We start from the raw sequence: 20,899 nt of genomic DNA, 5'->3' as shown, positions 1-20,899 counted from the left end.
CCTATTAGAATCAAGATAAATAATTGTCACATTTTTTAGGGAGTTAGATATTAGCTTTTAGGTTAAACCATATGCTTCCCGGATACTAGGCCCCCAATCCAATTTAAAAGAAAATTATATTATTCAAACATTGTCACCCTAACATCATATGCTTAAAGAGTAATACTATAAATCATATTTTTATTTTACAATGCTGACGTACATAACAATCCCAACAAATCTTTGAGAATTAGTCATCTTAAGAAAAAGATTAATTTTATAAACTACATTTTATCTTACAACTATCTCATGATGTCGACATAATACTTCTAACCAATCTTTGGATGAGTTACGGTTTAAAAAAAAAAAAAAAACTAACAGTTGGTTGGGACTACGTCATAGCAATGTGTGAGAATTTTGTGATAAAAAGTGGTTTATATTATTTTTCATGTTTAAAATATTATTTATTTTTAGAGTATTACAAATTAACTAAAATAATAATTATATTGTTAAGAATTTTGCCACAGTAAAACTGCAAAAAAATAAAAGAAAAAAGAATTACGGAAAAAAGTCTCGGTTTGTTCGTATACTGTAAAAGAACGAATAATTGTCAGTGTCTTTGTGCCTTTGCCCAATCAGCTCCAGTTTCAGTCCGACAACTTCTCAGGTTAGAGATCTCACGGTTCATCTGGTTTGTGATGCATTTCTGTTGGACACTTTGTGACTCATACATGTTGCATTGGGTGATTGAAGACTGAGCTAAAAAAATGTAATCTTTGTTTGAGTAATTGTGTTGAAGTTTCTTCGACCAATCGCTTGGTTTGACCCACATCGTTTTCCGGTCTTCTAATCGGAATCGACGTGAAAAATTCATATACGTGTATGTAATGATGTGGGTATGTATGTCTGTATCTGTGTGTTTATTTGTATGTATATGCATGTGTGGCGAGTTATCATGAAGTTTATCTGCTGGAAAATAATCTAATGAAGTTTGCTGTGAAATGGGTTATGGGTAATATATGAAGTTTTTGTGTGTTTGAGGTGGATTAGATAAGGCTGCGTTTGGTTGTGCAGAAATGGACTCGGTCTGGAAATATGAATTTTGTTGAAGTTGGAAATTTGGTTTAGTTATGATGTTGTTTTGGTGGGTGAGGGCCTATGGATCATAAATTCAGTTTTAAAACTTCTCATGTAATGTTCAAATACCAAAAATTATAATACAAAAAAATAAAAATACCAAAAATTGAAGTTGTGACCTCTCCCTGTGTGTAAATATGTTGTCAATGTGCTTTATAGTGCAAATATATAGAGCACATGAGGGTCAGCTTGAATGGTTGAATCATTTAGTTAATACTATGAGATTAGTTGTCCGAGTCCTCATTCAACCGATACACGGTTCTTGCGAATAGGGCCGTGTATCCTAGGTTTACCCAATAAGGATGGGTCACGAAGTGGCCTGCCTTGAATGGGTTTCACATCATTAAAAAAAAAAGGGTGCTTTATAGTGCTGCACAAGAAGTATACTTGTATTAAGTTGAGCATGAATTTGGTTGAGCTCTTTTTTATGGCTATACTAATTTAACTAGTTTCTTATGATTGTAATGAGAATTTTAGGTTTATAAATAGAGGCCACTTACTACTTTTTCCAGCCTGTGGAGATATTGTGCAATGTTTGGTTTAGGAGAAAGAAATTATAGTGCCTTTTGTGGTTTATGAGAAGATGGAGAAAAGGAAAAGAGAATTGGAAGCATTGGAACCAGGCATATATAGAGAAAGAAACTATGTGATGAATTGTTTAAAGTGCAATTGGGCTGATCTTTTTGTTTTTTGCTTAATACAGGAAAAATGTTTCAGGAGAAGACGCTGGAAAATGGTTTTGTTGAAGAAGAGAGGGAACATACTAAGTCTTCAACTAATAAGGTACTTGTATGCTTGGTTATAATACTGAGATAAGTAAAGCATCAACTTCTCCCTTTTAGTTTCAAGCATTGGAATGGAACTATCTCTATATGTTTGAAAAGTTTCAATAATGAACATTATTCATGAGAAGGTGAAATGATTTCTGTTTATAGTTGTCTAGCTTTTCAATTTGCCTTTCTATACACACTGTCCGAATTGCTGCAACATTTAGATGAGTTGTATTCAGCAGTGTAAATCTGTTTCTGTTTACTAAACACGAAATGTTAAGTTACAACACCGAAATATATAGGTGATAATATGCCTAACTTTATTAACTAAACATGAAATGTTAAGTAACTTAAGAAGCAGTATAATCAGTCATATTTCTTTGTTGGTAGATACACGGGTCATCTCACACTTGGCCAATAGGTAAATGCATTATTAGTATACAATGTTAATATGTGCCTTTTTGCTACTCCTCTTCTCATTTCTGTTTTTCTATTTCTTTTTTCTTTTCCTTTTTGTTTTCTTCTCTTTTTTGTTGTTTTTGCTCCCCCGGGGAGGGGGAGTTGAGGGTTGGAGGAATGCCCCCACTATTTTTCAGATTACAGTAAATACTTAAATATTTTTTTGTTAATGCCCAGTGATATGACTCTACTTCACCCCTTGAATTAATTGATTGTATAATATCAAATTTCTTTTGTTTGTCTGGAGTAAGGTTGACCCCGGGAAGCCTGCATCTCTGACCTGGCAGCGAATGTTAAATGATGAGGAAATTGCCATTTCACAGTTCACTCTAAGTTTGAGAGAGATAGTTCAGATGGTATGTCTACAGATTTGGAGTCTAAGACCTTTTTTCTTTGGACCTTTCTAATCCTATACTTCCTTTATCGTATAAAATCAAGGCGCAAGACATGTAAATTTCTTTGTAGAAAGGCTGAAGACATGTAAAATAAACATGCATATTTGTATGTATATATTTAGACATATATGTATGTACATATCAATTATTTATTTATGTAGGTAGGTCAGTCAGTATATAGATTATCTGTATGTTGTGCTTCAAAATAGTTGATGCACTTATATCTCTGCATATTTATCATGGCCTTGCTCAAGGAGCAGAATTACATGACAAATTCATGAACATTAGGGCCTTGGCCCATTTATTATGGTTTCTTGGATGAAAAGTCTTGATTTTTTCTCTTGTTATATGTATGTGCCAACTACTTTCTCTGTTTTGGTTTGGTAGGCTCCAATAGGATTTCGGCTGTGGCGTCATATCAGAGAAGAGGCTGCTAAAGGAAATGTAGTTTTCTTTCTTTTTATCTAAGATGTCCAGTTTCTATGATTTATTGGTTATGGTATGAAATCCATGTGATCAGAACTCTTGAGTATTTTTTCCACTTGAGCATCTTTCTGTTCTTTATGCAGGGAGTCTTTATAAATCCATTTGCTAAGCACTTTGTAACATCTTGTCATGGCGTTCCCTTGGGTGGTATGGGGTAGGTGTTCGATCTTCATCACAATGTTTTTTATTTTTATTTTTTTATTTTTATAAATTTTAATTTTAATTTTTTTTTTAGTTTTTATATATGTATGTATGTATGTGTATGTTATATACCCCAACACATATTATATGTTTGCATACATACATACTATGTATTGTGTGTGTGTGTCCATTTAGGGGTTAGTTGCTTCTTCAAAGGTATTAAACAGAACCTGCTGAAGATAATAGCACTTCTTGTTTTTTCTTCACAAAGTACTCGCAGTAATTAATTTAAATTGCACATCTCAGTATGTCAAACATTATAGAAGTTCATGTGAAAAAGGTGTGTTTCCTCACATTGTTCTTTCATTATCCTTACTACATATCATAAGCTGAAAATTTTAATATATTGGCCAGTTTTTTATATATGCTTCTTTTCTTTTGAGTTTTAGAGCTAGCTGATCATTTGTTGTTTGTTTTCATATACATTTTTATTCTTGTTACTTTTAAAAAAAAAAAAAAAATCTTCAGTGCAGGAAGCATTGGTAGAAGTTACAGGGGCGAGTTTCAGCGCTGGCAACTATTCCCCAGAATATGTGAAGAGAAACCAGTTTTAGCAAATCAATTTTCGGTAAGTTCAATAAATGTAATGTTGAGACATTTATTCTTTGATATGTTGAAGGAGCTATTATAAAATTTTATTTGCATACTTCGTATATCTGATGATGGCGAACTGGTGACAAATGGCAACACAGTACCTGTGGCCTTCTCTGTCTGGCATCATTGGGTCAATTAAAAAGAGTCTGCTTTGTTTATTTTGAAGTTTGCAAAAAAAAAAAAGTGCAGTATGTGTAGTATCCTTCTTTCTTTTGGAATATCTGACGAAGTTATAGAGTTCTACATAATATAATCTCATAGTTCTTTCCCATTGACAAAATTTTTTTTAAAAAACATATAAAGATTTTAATACAGTTTAATGAAGTCTTACATATTATATTCCTGTATTTAGAGACATGGGTGTTGCAGTATTTGAGAGATCTTTTGTTGTCAAAATGCACCCTCATGTCTGTCTTCCCAATTTAACTAAAAGGGTGATATGTTGAACCATTGGCCTGGTCCTATCTGGTCCAGTTATACTAAAATATACTACTATTTACACTTTGTTCTTGAATTTATGAGAAGGTGGTTTAAGTTATACTTTTAGAACTGATTTGTTTGTGGATTCTTGCTTAAACAAGGTTTGATGTTGACAACCAGAGAGAAAGAGAGAATATGAAGAGATTATAAAATTGCCCTTCTACATATAATAATTGAACACAGCGCAACTAAAAGAGACTTTGACACTTCACACTATGGATATTTGGTTCAGTATGCAGTTCTGACATCATGGTTCTATAATACGAATGTGGCTAATATGGTCTTAGTTTAAAAATTTCACAAGGAAAACATGAAGGAAAATGTTGGTCATGGAAATGAGAAATTTATACAGTTATATAAGATGTCCCTAGATGGAGGGTAATGGTCAAAGACGTCCAATAGTTTATCTGAAGATGTTGGGAACTGTATTTAATGAAAAGTTCATTGTAGTTGGTGTTGATTACTTCATTTTTTTTTTTTCTAACAATCTTGACATAAAAGCAGACTGATCATCTGAAATAAATAAAAAATAGATCATTCTTTATCATTACTATTTGTTTGTTGGTTTTTAACAAGTTGCATGTTCTAAATTTGGAAGACAAATGCTCATGCAGGTATTTGTTTCGCGCTCAAGTGGTGAAAAGTATTCTACGGTACTGTGCCCGGGGAGTCCAGAGGTGCTTAAGTAAGTAACTATTTGTTGTGCTGTTGATTTGTTATTGATAATTAATGCTTCATAAGTTCTTGAGAGCTTCAGTTTCATTTGTGTATGAGCTGTGGCGGAAAGACCAAAGAAAACTTAAAGAAATGAACTCACTGACTATTATGTCATAAACAGAGACACTGCAGTTTCAGGTATTGGATCTTGGGACTGGAATCTGAATGGATACAACTCTACATATCATGCTCTATTCCCAAGGGCTTGGACTGTATATGAGGGTAATCTATGTTAAGTGGTATACTTCTGTGTCTTATAATGACCTTCATCATGGATAATTTGTCTTATACGTGGGTTTGCCTGTTGCTCTCTAAATACAGGTGAACCTGACCCGGACCTTAGAATAGTTTGTCGTCAAATTTCGCCTGTTATCCCCCATAATTACAAGGAGAGCAGCTTCCCTGTCTCAGCGTTTACTTTCACGGTATGAAAGAATCTCTTAGATACTTGTTTATCTGACATCTGATACAGTTAGCCTCAAGTATTGAGTGGTGATTTTATTTTTCTTCAGCTGCACAATTCTGGAAAGACTGCTGCAGATGTTACCTTGCTGTTCACATGGGCAGTAAGTCATTTTTATGCGTTAGTCACTTTGAACTTTATTTCCTTTGATTCCATACTTTTGTTCGTTATATTTTTTCCTTTAAAGCTTTGTCCTTGTTGGAGGCACAAAGTATATATTATATAGACTCCTGAAAAGAATATGATGTCAGAAGCCGTCAAAACTAATTCAAAATCTTTCTCAATGCCATTCAGAATTCTGTTGGAGGACTTTCTGAATTTTCTGGTCAGCACTCCAATTCTAGAATAATGTAAGAAAAATCTCATTTGCTGAACCTTTTCTTGATATATTCCAATCTTTCTTAAGCATTTTTGAAATGATTATTACATATATGTATGTGTCTGCATGTGTTTCTATCTGTGTGTCTGTGTGTGTCCTTGTATGAAGATTCCTCATCTATTTTGTAGCATGACTATGGGTTATACTAACCTACAATAATTTTTTCTGCTAGGGTGAAGGATGGTGTGCATGGTGTACTTCTACATCACAAGTAAGTTCCTTTCCTTAAAACAGAGTAAAAAAAGGAAAAAGAAACAAAAATTCTGCCCTTGGCTCAATCAGCTGAATCTTTATATATTATATGTTTCGATACTCTACTTGTAACATTCCTCACATGCCACTACAGGACAGCAAATGGACAACCCCCTGTGACCTTTGCAATTGCAGCAGAGGAGACAGATGGTATTCACGTCTCTGAGTGCCCCTGCTTTTTGATATCGGGTAACTCTCAGGGTATTTCAGCAAAAGAGATGTGGCAGGAAATAAAGGAGGTTGGTAGACTCGTTGCCATGTTTTACATGTGGATTTCGTTAAAAAGATATTTGCTTGGTTTCCTACATTTGCACATTTTTTTGCCAGAAGTATGATTCTACTGTGTAACCACAACTCAGGATTTTGGTTTTGGCAGAGTGATACCTGATCTATATTGTCTGGCTTTTCTTGGTGACAGATTGATTCTTCCTGGATCTCTTTTAATTTACCTGCTTTGTTTATTTTCTTTTTGCCTTTATTTATTTTTTTTTATAAAAAAAAATGTAAAACTATCATAAGCTTGAAAAAGAATCACTTATTTGGATGATTACATTTGAATCAAATCTGAAAATTGGGTGTATGGATCAGAAACTTTACTTTGAAATTATTCCTGAAGCATAATGACATTTTTAGAAGAGAAGTGTTGCGCATCCATCTCTTATCCATCTTTTTTACAAATCCACCATTGAATCTGTGAGTCCTACATGTGGTCCCACATATTCAATAGTAGATTTGTCCATTTCTTGTATAGAGACAGACAAGAGATGGGCAAAAGATGGAAACCAAACATTTCTCTTCTGAGAATCAGTTATTCATATTTTGTGTCAGCCCAATTGTCAGATGCCTTTATAGATTGAATAAATTTGTTTTTAAATTATTTCATATTACACATTTACCCAGTTAGGCTGCAGTGTTCTATGCACATTCATCCCTGCCTGCTCTTTAGCTGGGGTGGGTGGCTACATCTATGTTGTGGACCAAGATTAAGTTCCAGTACTTTTGTATATTTTGCCTACTTTGTTTTATTTGCTGAATACACTGTTTAGACTGTAGAAGACTTTTAGACTTCCTTTTTCTTTCTGCCATGTTGCACATTTAGGTTATCTTAATTTCTCACTAAACATGATATTTATATTTTCCTAATAGTATGGATCATTTGACCGGCTTAATTCCACCAAACCGGCAGTGCCTTCAGAACCAGGATCATCTATTGGGGCAGCTATTGCTGCTTCTATTACAATTCCAGCAAATGCCACTCGTTCTGTTACATTCTCATTGGCATGGGACTGCCCTGAAGTAAACTTTTTGAGTGGAAAAACTTATTACAGGTAGGTAGCCAAATTCTTGTTTGAGAAATATCACAATTGAAAAATTATCTATATGCTGAATATTTTTATCCAGGCGTTACACAAAATTTTATGGTACTCATGGTGATGCTGCTGCCAGGATTGCACATGATGCTATTCTCGGTAATATTCTAGTGTGTACTTTTTGCATTGGTTGTCTGTGTATAAAGTTGGGCTCCGAATTTTGAGATTAAAACTATTAATTGTAGCTCAATTTTATGTGTTAAATTTGGCAATAAAGCTCTTTTGTTAGCACATGCAGGATCATTGATGCTGGGTGTATTATTGTTTAGTTATATTTGTTATTTTGCTTTAACACCCTTATTTTTGTTTAATACTTTTTGAAGAGCATGACCATTGGGAGTCCCAGATAGAAGCATGGCAAAGGCCAATTCTTGATGACAAGAGGCTTCCTGAATGGTGAGTTTAGATCTGTTATTTTCTCATTCCTCTTGTAGTCAGATTCTAACTTCTTCCGAAGGCTTTCTACAGGTACCCTATCACTCTCTTTAATGAGCTTTATTTTCTTAATTCAGGGGGTACAGTTTGGACAGGTATTTGTAGAGTTCAGGGATCCATTCTGTGATTGTTGACTCAATTTATTAGGCATGAGTTAATTTTTCTTTTCGCTATTCATTTTGCAGATGGATCACCTCCGGTGCATAGTTTAGTAAGCATTGTAAAAAGGAAGTTTTCCCTTGACAGGTCCAGATCAGGTTTGAAGGACATTGTTGATGTATACCATCAAAATGATACTGCTGCTGATGTCCTTGAAAGGATGACTTCAAAACTTGAGCAAATTCACACTACAATCTCATCAAATTCTGCATTGGGGACAAATCTGCTTCAAAAAGGAGAAGAAAACATTGGGCAATTCCTTTTTCTTGAAGGGATTGAATATCACATGTGGAACACCAATGATGTCAGTTTTTACTCATCTTTTGCATTAGTTATGCTATTTCCAAAAATTGAACTTAGCATCCAAAGAGACTTTGCAGCGGCAGTAATGATGCATGATCCCAGTAAGATGAAACTTTTACACGATGGACAGTTGGTCCCTAGAAAGGTTCTTGGAGCTGTTCCTCATGATATTGGAATCAATGATCCATGGTTTGAAGTAAATGCTTATAACCTTTACAACACCGATAGGTGGAAAGACTTGAATCCAAAATTTGTTCTCCAAGTTTACAGGGATGTGGTTGCCACTGGTGATAAGAAGTTTGCAGAAGCTGTTTGGCCCTCTGTTTATGTTGCAATGGCTTATATGGACCAATTTGACAAGGACAAAGATGGAATGATTGAGAATGAAGGCTTCCCTGATCAAACTTACGATACATGGTCTGTATCTGGGGTGAGTGCATATAGTGGTGGCTTGTGGGTGGCAGCCTTGCAGGCTGCATCAGCCATGGCACGTGAAGTAGGTGATAAGGGTTCCGAGGATTACTTTTGGTTTAAATTTCAGAGGGCAAAGGCCGTGTATGAGAAGCTATGGAATGGTTCCTACTTCAATTTTGACTGTAGTGGAGGAAATGCAAGTTCTTCTATTCAAGCTGATCAATTAGCTGGGCAATGGTATGTTGCGACTGAAGCAACTTTCTAGAGTTATTTGAATATCATTTTCTTTAGACCATTTAGAATGGCAATTTTAATTCATGCATACATCGTGTCTGTGTTGTGTGTGTGCATGTGCGCAAGTATGCTTGTGTATGTATCCGGTTCTTTTTAAAATCAAGAAAATTGCTCTGATTTTTCTTATCTAAGGTCAGGGAAATATCTTCAACATTTGCACTAAATGGTTTCTAGAATCAATTGTACCTGCAATAGTGTGTTTTCATGTCCTACAATATCTGAATATGCTAGGGCCTATATTAAATTATTGTATGCTGCTGCTTGTAATTTCAATATTTGTATTTAAAACAAATGAAATGGGAGAGCCAAGTGTCCAGACTCTGCCATGGAATCCTAAGTTTTGTCCCGCATATATCGTTCTTTTATTCCTTTCAGTAATTATATTGGTGGACTAGAAGTTTCTGTCTATTGACTTTGTAGGTATGCTAGAGCCTGTGGTCTTTTCCCTATTGTTGATGAAGACAAGGCTAGAAGTGCACTAGAAAAGGTCTATAATTACAATGTCTTAAAGGTGAAGGATGGAAGGCGGGGGGCTGTCAATGGGATGCTACCTGATGGAACGGTTGACATGTCGTGTATGCAATCGAGAGAAATATGGTCCGGAGTCACATACGCCGTTGCTGCAACGATGATCCATGAAGATATGATTGATATGGCATTTCAGACTGCAGGTGGAATCCATGAAGCTGCATGGTCCAAAGAAGGACTTGGGTGAGTTAGCTTTCCTTTTGCCTTTCTTCTAGAATTGGTGTGATTTATTAACTCGAGCAGCTCAAGATACTCATTACTTGGTAATAACTATGGAACCAAAAGCAATTAAAACAGCTTGTTACATTTAACAGAAGAGAACTTCCAATCATTCCATTTTTGTCCAAACTAGGTTTTCTAGTTTTTGTTAAGGATGCTTTGTTCGTCCTATTCCTCCTTGTACCCACTCCCCCTTCGTTGAAAACCGAAGAAAATATATATAACTGTCAGTCTTGTGCAAATTTTAATGCAAATTGGGTTTTGTTAACTGTTAACAGAGTCAATAGTTGCCTTAAATCAAATTGATCTTCTTTTTTTTTTTTTTTTTTTGTGGCCCGATAAAACCATTATCACTTAAGCAACTTTGCATAATTTTATGGATTCATAAGAGCCAGAACAATGTAGCAGGCTATTAGCTTATTTTCTTAAATTGTCAAAAATTGTTGGTGAAGTTATTTACTTATTCAACACTACATAGGTGATATCTAGATATCCTGCTTCTGGCTTTTTTAACAGCTTACCATTTTTTCGACAGCTATTCTTTTCAAACTCCAGAAGGTTGGAACACCAAGGACCAATGCAGATCTCTATGTTACATGCGCCCTTTGGCCATATGGGCCATGCAGTGGGCACTAACAAGAACAAATATTTTTGAGCCAGAGATTAAACCAGAAGTGAAGGAAGATTCTTTATTTAGGCAACATTCTGGATTCTCCAAAGTTTCTCGCCTTTTAAAGTTGCCTGAAGAGGCAACATCTAGAAGTCTTTTACAAGTTGCATATGACTACACTAAGAAGAAAATTGGGATGTAACTGAAGTTTCTACAACTATCTTGAGCTCTGTAAATAATTCTACTTGATTGTTGTAACTAGTATCCTGTATCATACAACCACAGTGTTTGTGTTGTAGAAAAATTGATTTGTTCAACACAGCTATTTGATATATTTGTATAATTGTATTCATATGGGCTCTATCTATTGATTCTCAGTAGCTCCACACATGGAATGGTCTAGCGTAGGGGACAATTTGTGTTTGTGTGTCAGGTTCGGATCTTGTCGAGGTATAAGTTTAAGACTATATAGGCTAACCCTAATTCGACCAATTTAATTAACCTGGTTAAACTCTTCAACCTTAATCTGATATTTTCGTATCAGGTTTGTGGGTCGTGTTTAAAATTGCAAGCCCTAAATATTGTGCATCGGGTTTGGGTTGTGTTCATGGGTATAGTGTATAAGACTATATAGATAAACTCTAATCTAATCAATTTAATTAAATGGATTAGACCTCTTAACTCTAATCCGTTAATTTTGTATTCGGTTTGTAACGGATTTGCAGGTCATGTTGAAAAGTGCTTGTCCTAGTCTAGACCATGTTGTTGGGATTGATTGTTTAAAGATCCTTCATGCACAAGAAATAGAGTTCTAAATCTTGAAGACAGAAAAATTACATGAGAGCAAATCATTTTTCACAAAGTATTTCACTCCAAATATTTTTTGCCAAGAACTTGTTTTCCCACAAAACAAACAGAGACGGGGCATCTAATTCTTTTTATTTCATGATATTGGTCAGGGAATTGTAGAGGTGGAATATTGTCTTGGATTGATTTGGCATTGTTAATCACAATTAAATCATAATCTTATTGGTTTTTGAAATTAACATGCCTCTAGATGTCATATCTCCATCTTAGAGTCAATTTGTGAGAAAATATAGCTCTAGAATCGGTTGTTAGATAATACGGGTCATGAACTTGGCTTCAATCCTCTTCCTATGGGAAAAAAGATTCCCACCCAAATTAGAGTTTTTTTTTTTTTTTGTTCTTTAATTATGGATGAGATGGAAAAGAGAAAAAAAGCTATAAAAAGGGATGTTTGGCACTGTTAAGCTAAAGATCCAGCAAGGAGGAAAAGTTAAGGGAAATGCACCCAAATTAGATTTACCAGATGATATTGCAAGATACATTAAGTGGCATTTATGGTCATATTTACATCTCGGGGTTTTAGTTGCGGGTTTGGAGTTTGCCCTTTAAGGGTGGGTATACGAAGTGACCTTGTCTCGGGGATTTCCCAAAAAAAACAAAAAAAGTGCAGGGGACTAGCTGTGATGCAAGAATTCCCTTTTCCTGTAATCGTGCATGTAACTGAAAATTTTCTATTTTTTACCGTTTATAGTTCTCAATACTAACTGCCCATGTTGTTGTTCAACATAGAAGGGCCACAAATTATATCTTTAAACTACTAGAATACCCTTCTTTTAAAGCACTAAATTACTGCTATAAATTCTAACACAACCACAAATTAAAACAGCAGAAACGTTGCATGACAGTTATTCATTCTTGGTTATCTGTCAAAACCAGGTTCCAACAGTTCCACAAGCCTAGGAGCATCAACCGTTTTATTTCACCTAACTTTCTTTATATAAACTCAATCCCACTTCAAAATTATTCTATCTTTTCCAACAAAAAAGGATTTGCAGATAAACAAAAGAACATACTCCTGCTTCTGAAGAAGGGGGGGATCTCTTTTACTGTGAGGGCGGTTTTCCGATTACCGGGAAACCGCTCTAAATATTGGATTTTTCATTTTTTATCTTACAAAGTAAGATTTCTACTCTTATTGAATTGTTCTTGCTGAAATCATAGAACCTGTAATTTTCTATTTCCTTAAATATACTGAAAAGCCTATATTTTGCCACAAGCATTTTTTCTTTAAGTTTTTGGTAAATGTCATTGTCTGAATAGAGTTTGATTCTGGGTTTGATCAACCTGTTTTCTTTCTGCTTGTGGTTGTTGGCATCGTCTAAATATTCTTTACATTTTATTTTTTGTGCTTAATTCAAAGTGGGAACTTTTTCACCTCTGCATACATTTTGAAGGACTAGGAGTTTCATAGCTCAGGAATAACAAAAAAGTTTTTCCACACCCCATTTTTCCACGTTGGAAAGAACAGAAAAGATGGCCAGAGATTGCCAATGCACTTTTCTTCATCCTGATGAATGGGTGAAGGGCAAGTTGATTGGATCAGGGTCTTTTGGCTCTGTCCACTTGGCCATGAGCAAAGCCACTGGAGGACTATTTGTTGTGAAATCTACAGAGTCTGGGGCTGGAATTAAGGCCTTGGAGAATGAGGCTAGCATCCTCCAGAGCTTGAATTCTCAGTACATTATCCGGTGTCTAGGGCAGGACTTGTCGAGCGGTGGACACAAACTCAATGTCTTCATGGAGTACATGGCTGGGGGGAGTTTGTCAGATGTGGCAGAAAAATTTGGTGGGGTGCTAGAAGAAGAGGTGATTCAGTTGTATGCAAGAGAGATTCTTCTTGGTCTGAAGTATCTTCATGAGAATGGGATTGTGCATTGTGATCTCAAGTGCAAGAATGTGCTTTTAGGCTCATCTGGAGACATCAAATTGGCTGATTTTGGCTGTGCAAAGAGGCTGAAGGAAATTAAGGCTAATGGGCTTCGAGCAGCAGGTTCATGGCAATCTATTGGTGGGACTCCATTGTGGATGGCTCCTGAAGTTTTGAGAAATGAAGGGATGGATTTTGCTTCTGATATTTGGTCATTGGGATGCACAGTTGTTGAAATGGGAACTGGCAGGCCTCCTTGGAGTGATGAGATTTCAAATCCAATGGCTGCAGTTCTGAAGATTGCATGCAGCAGTGAGACACCTAAGTGTCCAATTCAGTTCTCAAAGGAGGGGGTGGATTTTTTGGACAAGTGCTTCAAGAGAGACCCCAGAGAAAGATGGACAGCTGAGGAATTGCTCAACCATCCCTTTGTTTCGAGGAATTCAATGAAGAGACACACAAGAAAGCAGCAACACACATGCTCACCAGCAAGTATCTTCGACATTGGAATTCATGATTCAAATGATTATGATGATTCAGAGAGTACTAATGGAGACGAGTTGCCAAGCAAAAACCCATTTTCAAGGTCTTGTGGTGAAAGAGAGAGAACAGCAAGAAGAGAGCTGGCAGAGAGTGACTTGGCTTCATCAGAGATTTGGATTACTGTCAGGTCTGGTGGATGCTTTTAAAATCTATACTAGATTTGGAGAAAAATGTAGATTTAGAGACAATGCAAATGTAGACACACGGATTTGAATGTACAGCTAGTAGAGAAAGCTAGGTTGTCAATTTTGTTAGCGGTTTTCCTATGGTACCTCCTTTTTCTTTTGGTTGTATCAGATCATATATTTACAATGTTACACAACACTAGCAACCAGTTGATTATATTGCTAATGTAACGCAATTCAGGCAGCTTCACAAAATGGGGCTGCAATATCCCTCTACGTTAAATTTTGCTGTTAAAACTCTAAAAAAGACAAAATTACTCTTAATTTTTTTTTTTTTATTAAAAAAAATTTGAACAAAAAAGGGACACAAGGTGGCCCAACCGTGGGTCACGTTCATTGTTTCACTTTAACATTTAAGATCTAACCGAAGGGTTCAAATTGACTGCAATTAAAAGTTTAGGAATCCAAATTGAGAGGCTTCTAAGTTCGAGGAGAGTATGTCAAATCACGTGATAGTTCAGAGATTTAAAGTGAAGTTTTTCCTAGTATTTATTAAAGGTAATATGGTACATTTTCAATAATGGAGTATAAACCTTTTTGTTAACAGATTGTTAAGAAAGGGAGGTAAGCGTTTGGAAACTACGAAAATTAGAAGGGGAAATTAGGGGGTTTTGAAACAATATGGATCAAAGTGTTGGTTGTAACTTTCCCTTTCATTTTTGGTCAAAAAATATGATTTGAACTTTTGTTATCACAATACCAAAGTCAAGAAAGCTGATCAAATTATTTCCCACCAAGTCAGGAATGGCTCTTTTTATTTTCATTCTTTGTCAGGAGGTTCTTAGAAACTTATTTCTTCCAAGTTAATTTTCCAAGTAGCTCGGACGGCCGCTTCTCCACTCAGCAATCTCTATTATTGTCGTTATTGCTGTTGTTGGTGTTGTTCTCGCTACTCGTGGTGTTGATGGCGGTGGCGCTTTTGGTTGAGGTGGCGCCGGCGTTGAGGGGGCGGTGAGTTGGAGGATCAACTCCACGGCTGTAGAGCTTTCTTTTGATGTGAGTCTTGCAATAATTCTTTATCTCATAATCAGTTCTTCCTGGCAAGCGCCTGGCAATAAGAGACCATCTGAGAGATCAAAAGATAAAACCCACATCAGATTTTTGCTTGTCTTGGAAGGAGATCATCTTGATTTCACAAAGAAGAAGGGAGAAAGCATGAAAAGGGAAGAGTTATGGGCCGCGTACGTACTTGTTTCCAAGTAAGCTGTGAAGGTTGATGATGAGCTCGTCTTCCTTTTCAGTGAAGTTTCCTCTCTTGAGATCAGGCCTAAGGTAGTTCATCCACCTCAGTTTGCAACTCTTGCCAGATCTAAGCAAACCTTAAAAAAAAAAAAAAAAAAAAAAAAACAAAAATTAATAAAACCCCACAATATTTCTCTCTTTTCTGTGTCTGTGTTTGTGTGTGAAAGTGTTATATAAAATGAATTACCAGCGGCTTTTGGAAGAGAACGCCAGCAGCCTTCCCCATGAAGTTTGATGTAATTGATGAGGCGCTCGTCTTCCTCCTTAGTCCAAGCTCCTTTGTTGGTGTGCTCTTTCTCACAGCAAGGAGATCTTCCCATGGCTACTGTTGGTTGCCCAGAGGGAGAGATAGGGAATGGAGGCTTGAATGGGAATTGGGGGAGAAAGAGAGTAAAAAAGGGAATCGATATTGGATGGCAGGGAGAAGGTGCAATTGACTCGGGACCTTTTTATTTAGAGAAGTAAACGACGGGAAGGGTATTTTGACGAGTTGGTGAGAAAGACAAGTGGCTGCAACTTGCAATTAAGTTAGTCCTGGATTTGGTAGGTAGCTCTATTTTTTTTTTTAACATGTCCGCACAAGAAAAGTGGAGAGGAGATTCGAACTAGTGACATTCACTTCATGAAGCGTGGTCCACCACCGATTGAACTATCCCTTGGTTTTCTCTAGTTTGTGTTATTTGCTTTTTCCTCCTCCTTTTCGTATTTACGTACCTTTCTTTTATTTTATTTCTGTTTCCACCCACCTATTTTTTTTTTTTGTTTTTTTGTTTTTTTCACCATGTATGTAAGCATTCATAGTGCTCACACTAACCAAAAGTTTTAGAAAATTGTTGCGGTCGACGAAGGATAATTTTAAACTTTTTTAGGAAATTTTATTGCCAAAGTTGCCAAAAAAGCTATTTTGGTTAGCCAAAATGCTAAAAAGGTTATAGAAGCCTCTATGTGTAAATTGTTGAAAAATCAGTGCTCAACGCACTTAGTAAGCATTATACCAACATGAATATTTGAATAAGAAACTAACCATTACAAAATGATGAATCTTTGAAGATCTGATTATTGGACAAAATAAAAACAAAATCTTTGAAATTATTTAAATAAAATAGTAAAATTTGATAACTAAAATGTTGAGCTTGACATATATATACTTTGAAAAAATAGACGGTTAAAATTATATATGTAATTTTTTTGGCTAGCAAGTTTGCTAAGGCGATTGTAATTGCTAAGATTAAAAAAAGACGATAAAAATATGAGGATAACTTCTATAAGACCGGGCATAAATCATGTTCTTTGTGCCCTCAATCAAAATTTGACACCTAAGAATATCACACAAAAGCAAACAAGAACAAAAACACATGATTAACTCCCATTAGGGCTGTAAACGAAAAGATCTACCCGTGACCTTACTCGGAATCGGCTCAATAAAGCTTGGCTCGTACCCGACTCGATTATTAAATTAGCCGTTCGTGGACATGAAACTATACTCGATTATTAAACGATACATACTCATATAAAACCCGGCTCGCTCGTTTAAAGTTCGTGAACATACTCGTATAGGGGCTCGACTCGCTTATTAGCGAGACTCGTGTGTATATATATATATATATATATATTAAAATAAATTATATAGTATATAACTTATTAAATAGTTTATATATATTATAAATAGTATTTATGCTTATTTAGTATGTAGCATAAATACTAAATATATATAGTTAAAATATTAATAATGTAGTCTTATAGTGTATAACTTCTTATAGTTAACTAGTGTATTGTGTGTATTAAATTAAGTTAACTAATTAGTTAATTGATTTAGTTATATATAGAGAGAGCTAATTGGTTAATAATAATAAAAAAAATGTTAGATAATTTGTATATATAATAAACGGTTTTTTTTTTTTTGTATCAAAGTCAATTTCATATATTAGTAGTATTAACCATGTATATTAAACTTTTTTTGTTACCATTAAGTGTTAAGAGTAAACTCTTTTTTTTTCCTTGTATTTGTTTGCTTACAAGTGTCCCACACCAATAAAATAAAATCAAGCACACATCTCTCACAATAATAGTTAGCTAGTCTGGTTGTCCCCACATGGAAAAAGCAAAAAAACTTTTTCACTTAAGTAATACATAAAAAGGATGCGAGCCTCTCTTATGAACCAAGGCTCTAGTTGTCCCACATGGAAAGAGCAAGGCAAATTCCTTTAATTTCCTTAGGCAACTAATCTATAAAAGGAGATTCAAGCCTCTCCTTTTGAGCCAATCCATCTGTGTCATCACACATGCTAACAAAAGTAACTTTGAGTTGCAATTGCAAAGTTGCCCTCAATTTGTTAGTTGGGAAGTAAAACGTTTTTACTAATATATTATTATTATTAAATTTAATTTAATTTGTCTTATTGGGAAGTGAGTTATTTAAGTTAATTTTTTTTTAGCATTAGCCGAGCCGGCTTGACTCGCCTACTAGATGAGCTCGAGCTCGGCTCGCACAATAAATTTTCCTTAATTGGTGAGCCAAGCCAAGCTTAAATTTTAGAGCTCGGCATGAGCTTGAGCTCGTGAAATTTTTAAAAGAGCCGAGCTTGGACAACTCTAGGTTGCCCAAGCTCGGCTCGTTTACAGCCCTAACTCCCATCAACCACGAAACCTCTCATTTTTCCTCTCTCTCTCTCTCTCTCTCTCTCTCTCCAGCGACTATAGAGACCTTGCCGGAGCCTAGGCCAGCCCTCTCCGGTGCTCTCTCCAGCAGCTTCCTAGACCTTACAAGTCCATCCCACTTGCCGTTGAAGATGCCGGAGCCCAGCCCAGACCTCTCCGATGCTCCCTCCCTCTTTCTCCGGCGACAGCTGAGATGCTGGTTCCCCTCTTGTTCTCCAGTGCTCAATGGCATAAGTTGACACAAAGGCATATTTGACACAAGAGTATGAGCAAAGCAGAGAGAAAGCAGTCCAAGGATGCATCAACTTACAATTGTTTTTTTTTTATAAGTAATGGGTATGTTTTATTAAAAGTGTAAAGCGCCCTAAGTACACTAGAGGTATACAAGAGAGAACACCTAACTAGAAAAGAAAAAACGACAAGGAAATCCGCATAAGTAATAGACAAAGGGAAACTTACAATTATGAAACCTGCATAGGGCAAAGCACATACTAATTCCCATTATTAGGGAAAATCTCAAGCACTCAGCAATTTCATATGTTGATTGGAACAAAAATGTCATCCAAGTAACTCGGACGGCCGCATCTCCACTTCAGTGCTACCCACCAATTCCACTCACCCTTGATCTTCTTTAAATCTTTACTGGATACTTCCTCAATCAACAGTTGCGTAAGATTTGGACAATTATAGAAACTCAGACATTCTATTCTTGGTGCAATGTGTAAACCACTGGAGATGCTAACTAATCCAGGCATGTAATGAAGCGAAATCCTCTTCAAATTCGGGAGAAAGTCAAAGGTTTTAGGCTCATCAGAAATTTTGCAACTTACTAAAGTTTTAATGAAGGGACAATCTTCAACTGTAAGCTCTTCTAAATTATAGAGGTTATCAAGTAAACCTGTTGTGAAAATAGTGGTCAATTGGGGACATGTGCGCAATGTCAAGGACTTTAGAAGAGATAAACACTTTGGTTGTACTGGCCCCTCCCATATCCTCCTTAGATTCTTCATATAATATATGTAGAGGTATTCAAGTGATCCAAGAACAATTGTTTTAGCACCAGATGTTTTAGATACAATTCCATTGCTACCATCTTCTCTGCAAGCCTCTACTTCATCATCTTCTTCATGAGCATCTACTTCATTGTCTTCTTCGTGAGCATCTGCTTCACTATCTTCTTTGTGAGTATCTGATTCACTATCTCCCTCGTGAGCATCTGCTTTACAATCTTCTTCGTGAGATCCTGCTTCATCATCTTCTTTGTGAGCATCTGCTTCACCATCTTCTTCGTGAGCATCTGTTGCATCTATAATAACTTCAACCTCATTACATTCCCCCACAACACAATATTTTAGTTGCTTCATATTTCCAATGCCAAAATCTGATAGCTTCTTACCAGATGCATGCCGTTCCAAGAAAAATGCAGTTGAATATTGGAGTACCATCTTAATCTCTCTAGGAACAGCCACACCATTTATGTATTTCAAACATCTCTCCCATCGTTGCAACTCAAACTCAACATCGCTAGGGAGTCGAGACATAGTGCGCTTGACATGATGGCCAATAGTAAATCTAAAATTTGACAGTGATGGATGCACCCACATTGGGCTATTCAATAGAAAGTGCCTCACAAGTTCTACTCTTGGAAAATAGAATTTAAGTGTGTTCAAACTCTGCAAGGTACATACTTCAGTAACAATAGCTTCCACACATGCATTCCACCGTTTGTCATCTGGATTCACACTCATATTTAACTCCTCTAAATGAGACAATGCCGAAATTATACCACAAGGAACCACTACATCTGATTGCATGGCTCTCCTACCATTACTCATACATGAATAAAGTGAAACTTTCAAGCATGTGAGATTAGTTAACTCCTTAATCTCCTGAGGTAGATCCATAATATCTGTCCCTTCAAGATCAAGAACCTCAACCTGCTTCAGCTCTCCAACTTTGGGCGACAACCTCATGAAACGATGACAGTAACTTAAAGATAGTCTTTTGAGGTTGACTAATTTGACAATGGACTCCGGCAAAGACCTGATGCCGGTCCTGGATAAGTTCAAGATTTGGAGAGCAGGCATGTTTTCGAAAAATGAAGGAGGGATCGTTCTCAATTTGTGGTTTCCATGAAGGAACAATGCTAAGAGCATGGAGCACCTTGGATTCTCAGGTAAACTAGATAACTCATTGTGCATCAAGTAAATCTCTTTGACATTTTTCCAGTCCTCTTCCTTTGGCGTTTCAGTTAATCCTAAGCCACCCCACATAAGACACAATTGATGTGCCTCACCTTGAATAATAGAAATGGTGTTCCGGTCTATATCTGAAGTTTCAGGTTCTATCCCAATATCTTCAATTTCAAATTTCTTATCTTGCCCAGAAGCTTCAAATTCTACCCCAATTTTTTCACCAGAACTCTTCATCTCAACCGTTTCAACGTCAAACACCATTCCTTGAGACTCCGAAGTTATTTGTTTTTCAATTCCTTCCTCTGCAAGAGGTTCCGGTAAAAATTCTGCAATAAAAATAAAATAAAAATTCAAAAAAGATGCAGTGGAAATACTATAATAGACGTCAAAAAAGAGGAAACTTCGAATAATTTAAAACAGACATGATTTTAATTTCATTGCAGTGGAAATTAAATACCAACAAATAAATCTTTGTCTAAACCAATTTTTGTTACCTCTAAAGTGATAACACACAACCTGCATCATGCTTAACATTTAATGTTTGGACCTCCAAACATGAGTCTATGTTTACTGACTAGTGGCAAGACAATCTAACTCGGATTAAAGTTCCTATGTTGGCTTCTTTGTTGAATTTTGACCAAAGGGGACAAGTCATGTACCTTTGTGGAATAACTATGAAAATAGTTGTAAAGAGCATC

At 36.0% G+C, this 20,899-nt stretch overlaps 3 protein-coding genes across 5 annotated transcripts; 2 read left to right on the top strand and 1 right to left on the bottom strand.

Moving 5' to 3' along the window:
- The first annotated feature begins 554 nt into the window (after positions 1-554).
- Positions 555-11,007, top strand: LOC132178805 (uncharacterized). Of its 3 annotated transcripts, XM_059591361.1 has the most exons (20): positions 555-646; positions 1,820-1,899; positions 2,597-2,701; positions 3,128-3,184; positions 3,310-3,380; positions 3,896-3,995; positions 5,116-5,186; positions 5,340-5,440; positions 5,540-5,643; positions 5,731-5,784; positions 5,976-6,031; positions 6,233-6,271; positions 6,407-6,551; positions 7,459-7,640; positions 7,714-7,781; positions 8,006-8,078; positions 8,151-8,212; positions 8,303-9,230; positions 9,708-9,998; positions 10,570-11,007. In XM_059591361.1, the coding sequence occupies exons 2-20, from the start codon at positions 1,825-1,827 to the stop codon at positions 10,844-10,846; spliced, it is 2,859 nt and encodes a 952-aa protein (XP_059447344.1). In that variant the 5' UTR covers positions 555-646; positions 1,820-1,824; the 3' UTR covers positions 10,847-11,007. The 3 variants fall into 3 exon arrangements, with proteins under 3 accessions (XP_059447344.1, XP_059447345.1, XP_059447346.1); XM_059591362.1 differs by lacking the exons at positions 555-646; positions 1,820-1,899 and adding an exon at positions 2,448-2,488 and having other exon boundaries at positions 2,593-2,701; XM_059591363.1 differs by lacking the exons at positions 555-646; positions 1,820-1,899; positions 2,597-2,701; positions 3,128-3,184; positions 3,310-3,380 and having other exon boundaries at positions 3,910-3,995; positions 5,100-5,186.
- Positions 11,008-12,847: 1,840 nt separating this feature from the next.
- On the top strand, positions 12,848-14,109 carry LOC132179980 (mitogen-activated protein kinase kinase kinase 17-like). The gene has a single exon (XM_059592807.1). The coding sequence runs from the start codon at positions 12,985-12,987 to the stop codon at positions 14,065-14,067; it is 1,083 nt and encodes a 360-aa protein (XP_059448790.1). The 5' UTR covers positions 12,848-12,984; the 3' UTR covers positions 14,068-14,109.
- Positions 14,110-14,775: 666 nt separating this feature from the next.
- Positions 14,776-15,769, bottom strand: LOC132178741 (myb-related protein 330-like). Its single transcript, XM_059591263.1, has 3 exons — positions 15,536-15,769; positions 15,296-15,425; positions 14,776-15,172 (listed from the first exon to the last, which is right to left on the bottom strand). Exons 1-3 carry the CDS (start codon positions 15,666-15,668, stop codon positions 14,947-14,949), a joined length of 489 nt encoding a protein of 162 aa, XP_059447246.1. The 5' UTR covers positions 15,669-15,769; the 3' UTR covers positions 14,776-14,946.
- Between the last annotated feature and the right edge of the window lie 5,130 nt (positions 15,770-20,899).

The sequence above is a fragment of the Corylus avellana genome, chromosome ca4 (assembly GCF_901000735.1).
Source record: "Corylus avellana chromosome ca4, CavTom2PMs-1.0".
In the NCBI taxonomy this organism is placed as follows: Eukaryota; Viridiplantae; Streptophyta; class Magnoliopsida; order Fagales; family Betulaceae; genus Corylus; species Corylus avellana.
This window is presented reverse-complemented; position numbering and strand designations above follow the sequence as displayed.

Bases quoted from the DNA above. Each gene is read 5' to 3' on its own strand.
- LOC132178805 (XM_059591361.1), top strand. From the start codon at position 1,825: ATGTTTCAGGAGAAGACGCTGGAAAATGGTTTTGTTGAAGAAGAGAGG. The intron at 5,187-5,339 runs GTAAGTAACTAT...TGTCATAAACAG, and splicing joins GGGAGTCCAGAGGTGCTTAA to AGACACTGCAGTTTCAGGTA. The intron at 5,785-5,975 runs GTAAGTCATTTT...AATGCCATTCAG, and splicing joins CCTTGCTGTTCACATGGGCA to AATTCTGTTGGAGGACTTTC.
- LOC132179980 (XM_059592807.1), top strand. From the start codon at position 12,985: ATGGCCAGAGATTGCCAATGCACTTTTCTTCATCCTGATGAATGGGTG.
- LOC132178741 (XM_059591263.1), bottom strand. From the start codon at position 15,668: ATGGGAAGATCTCCTTGCTGTGAGAAAGAGCACACCAACAAAGGAGCT. The intron at 15,426-15,535 runs GTAATTCATTTT...TTTTTTTTTAAG, and splicing joins TTCTCTTCCAAAAGCCGCTG to GTTTGCTTAGATCTGGCAAG. The intron at 15,173-15,295 runs GTACGTACGCGG...TTGATCTCTCAG, and splicing joins CACAGCTTACTTGGAAACAA to ATGGTCTCTTATTGCCAGGC.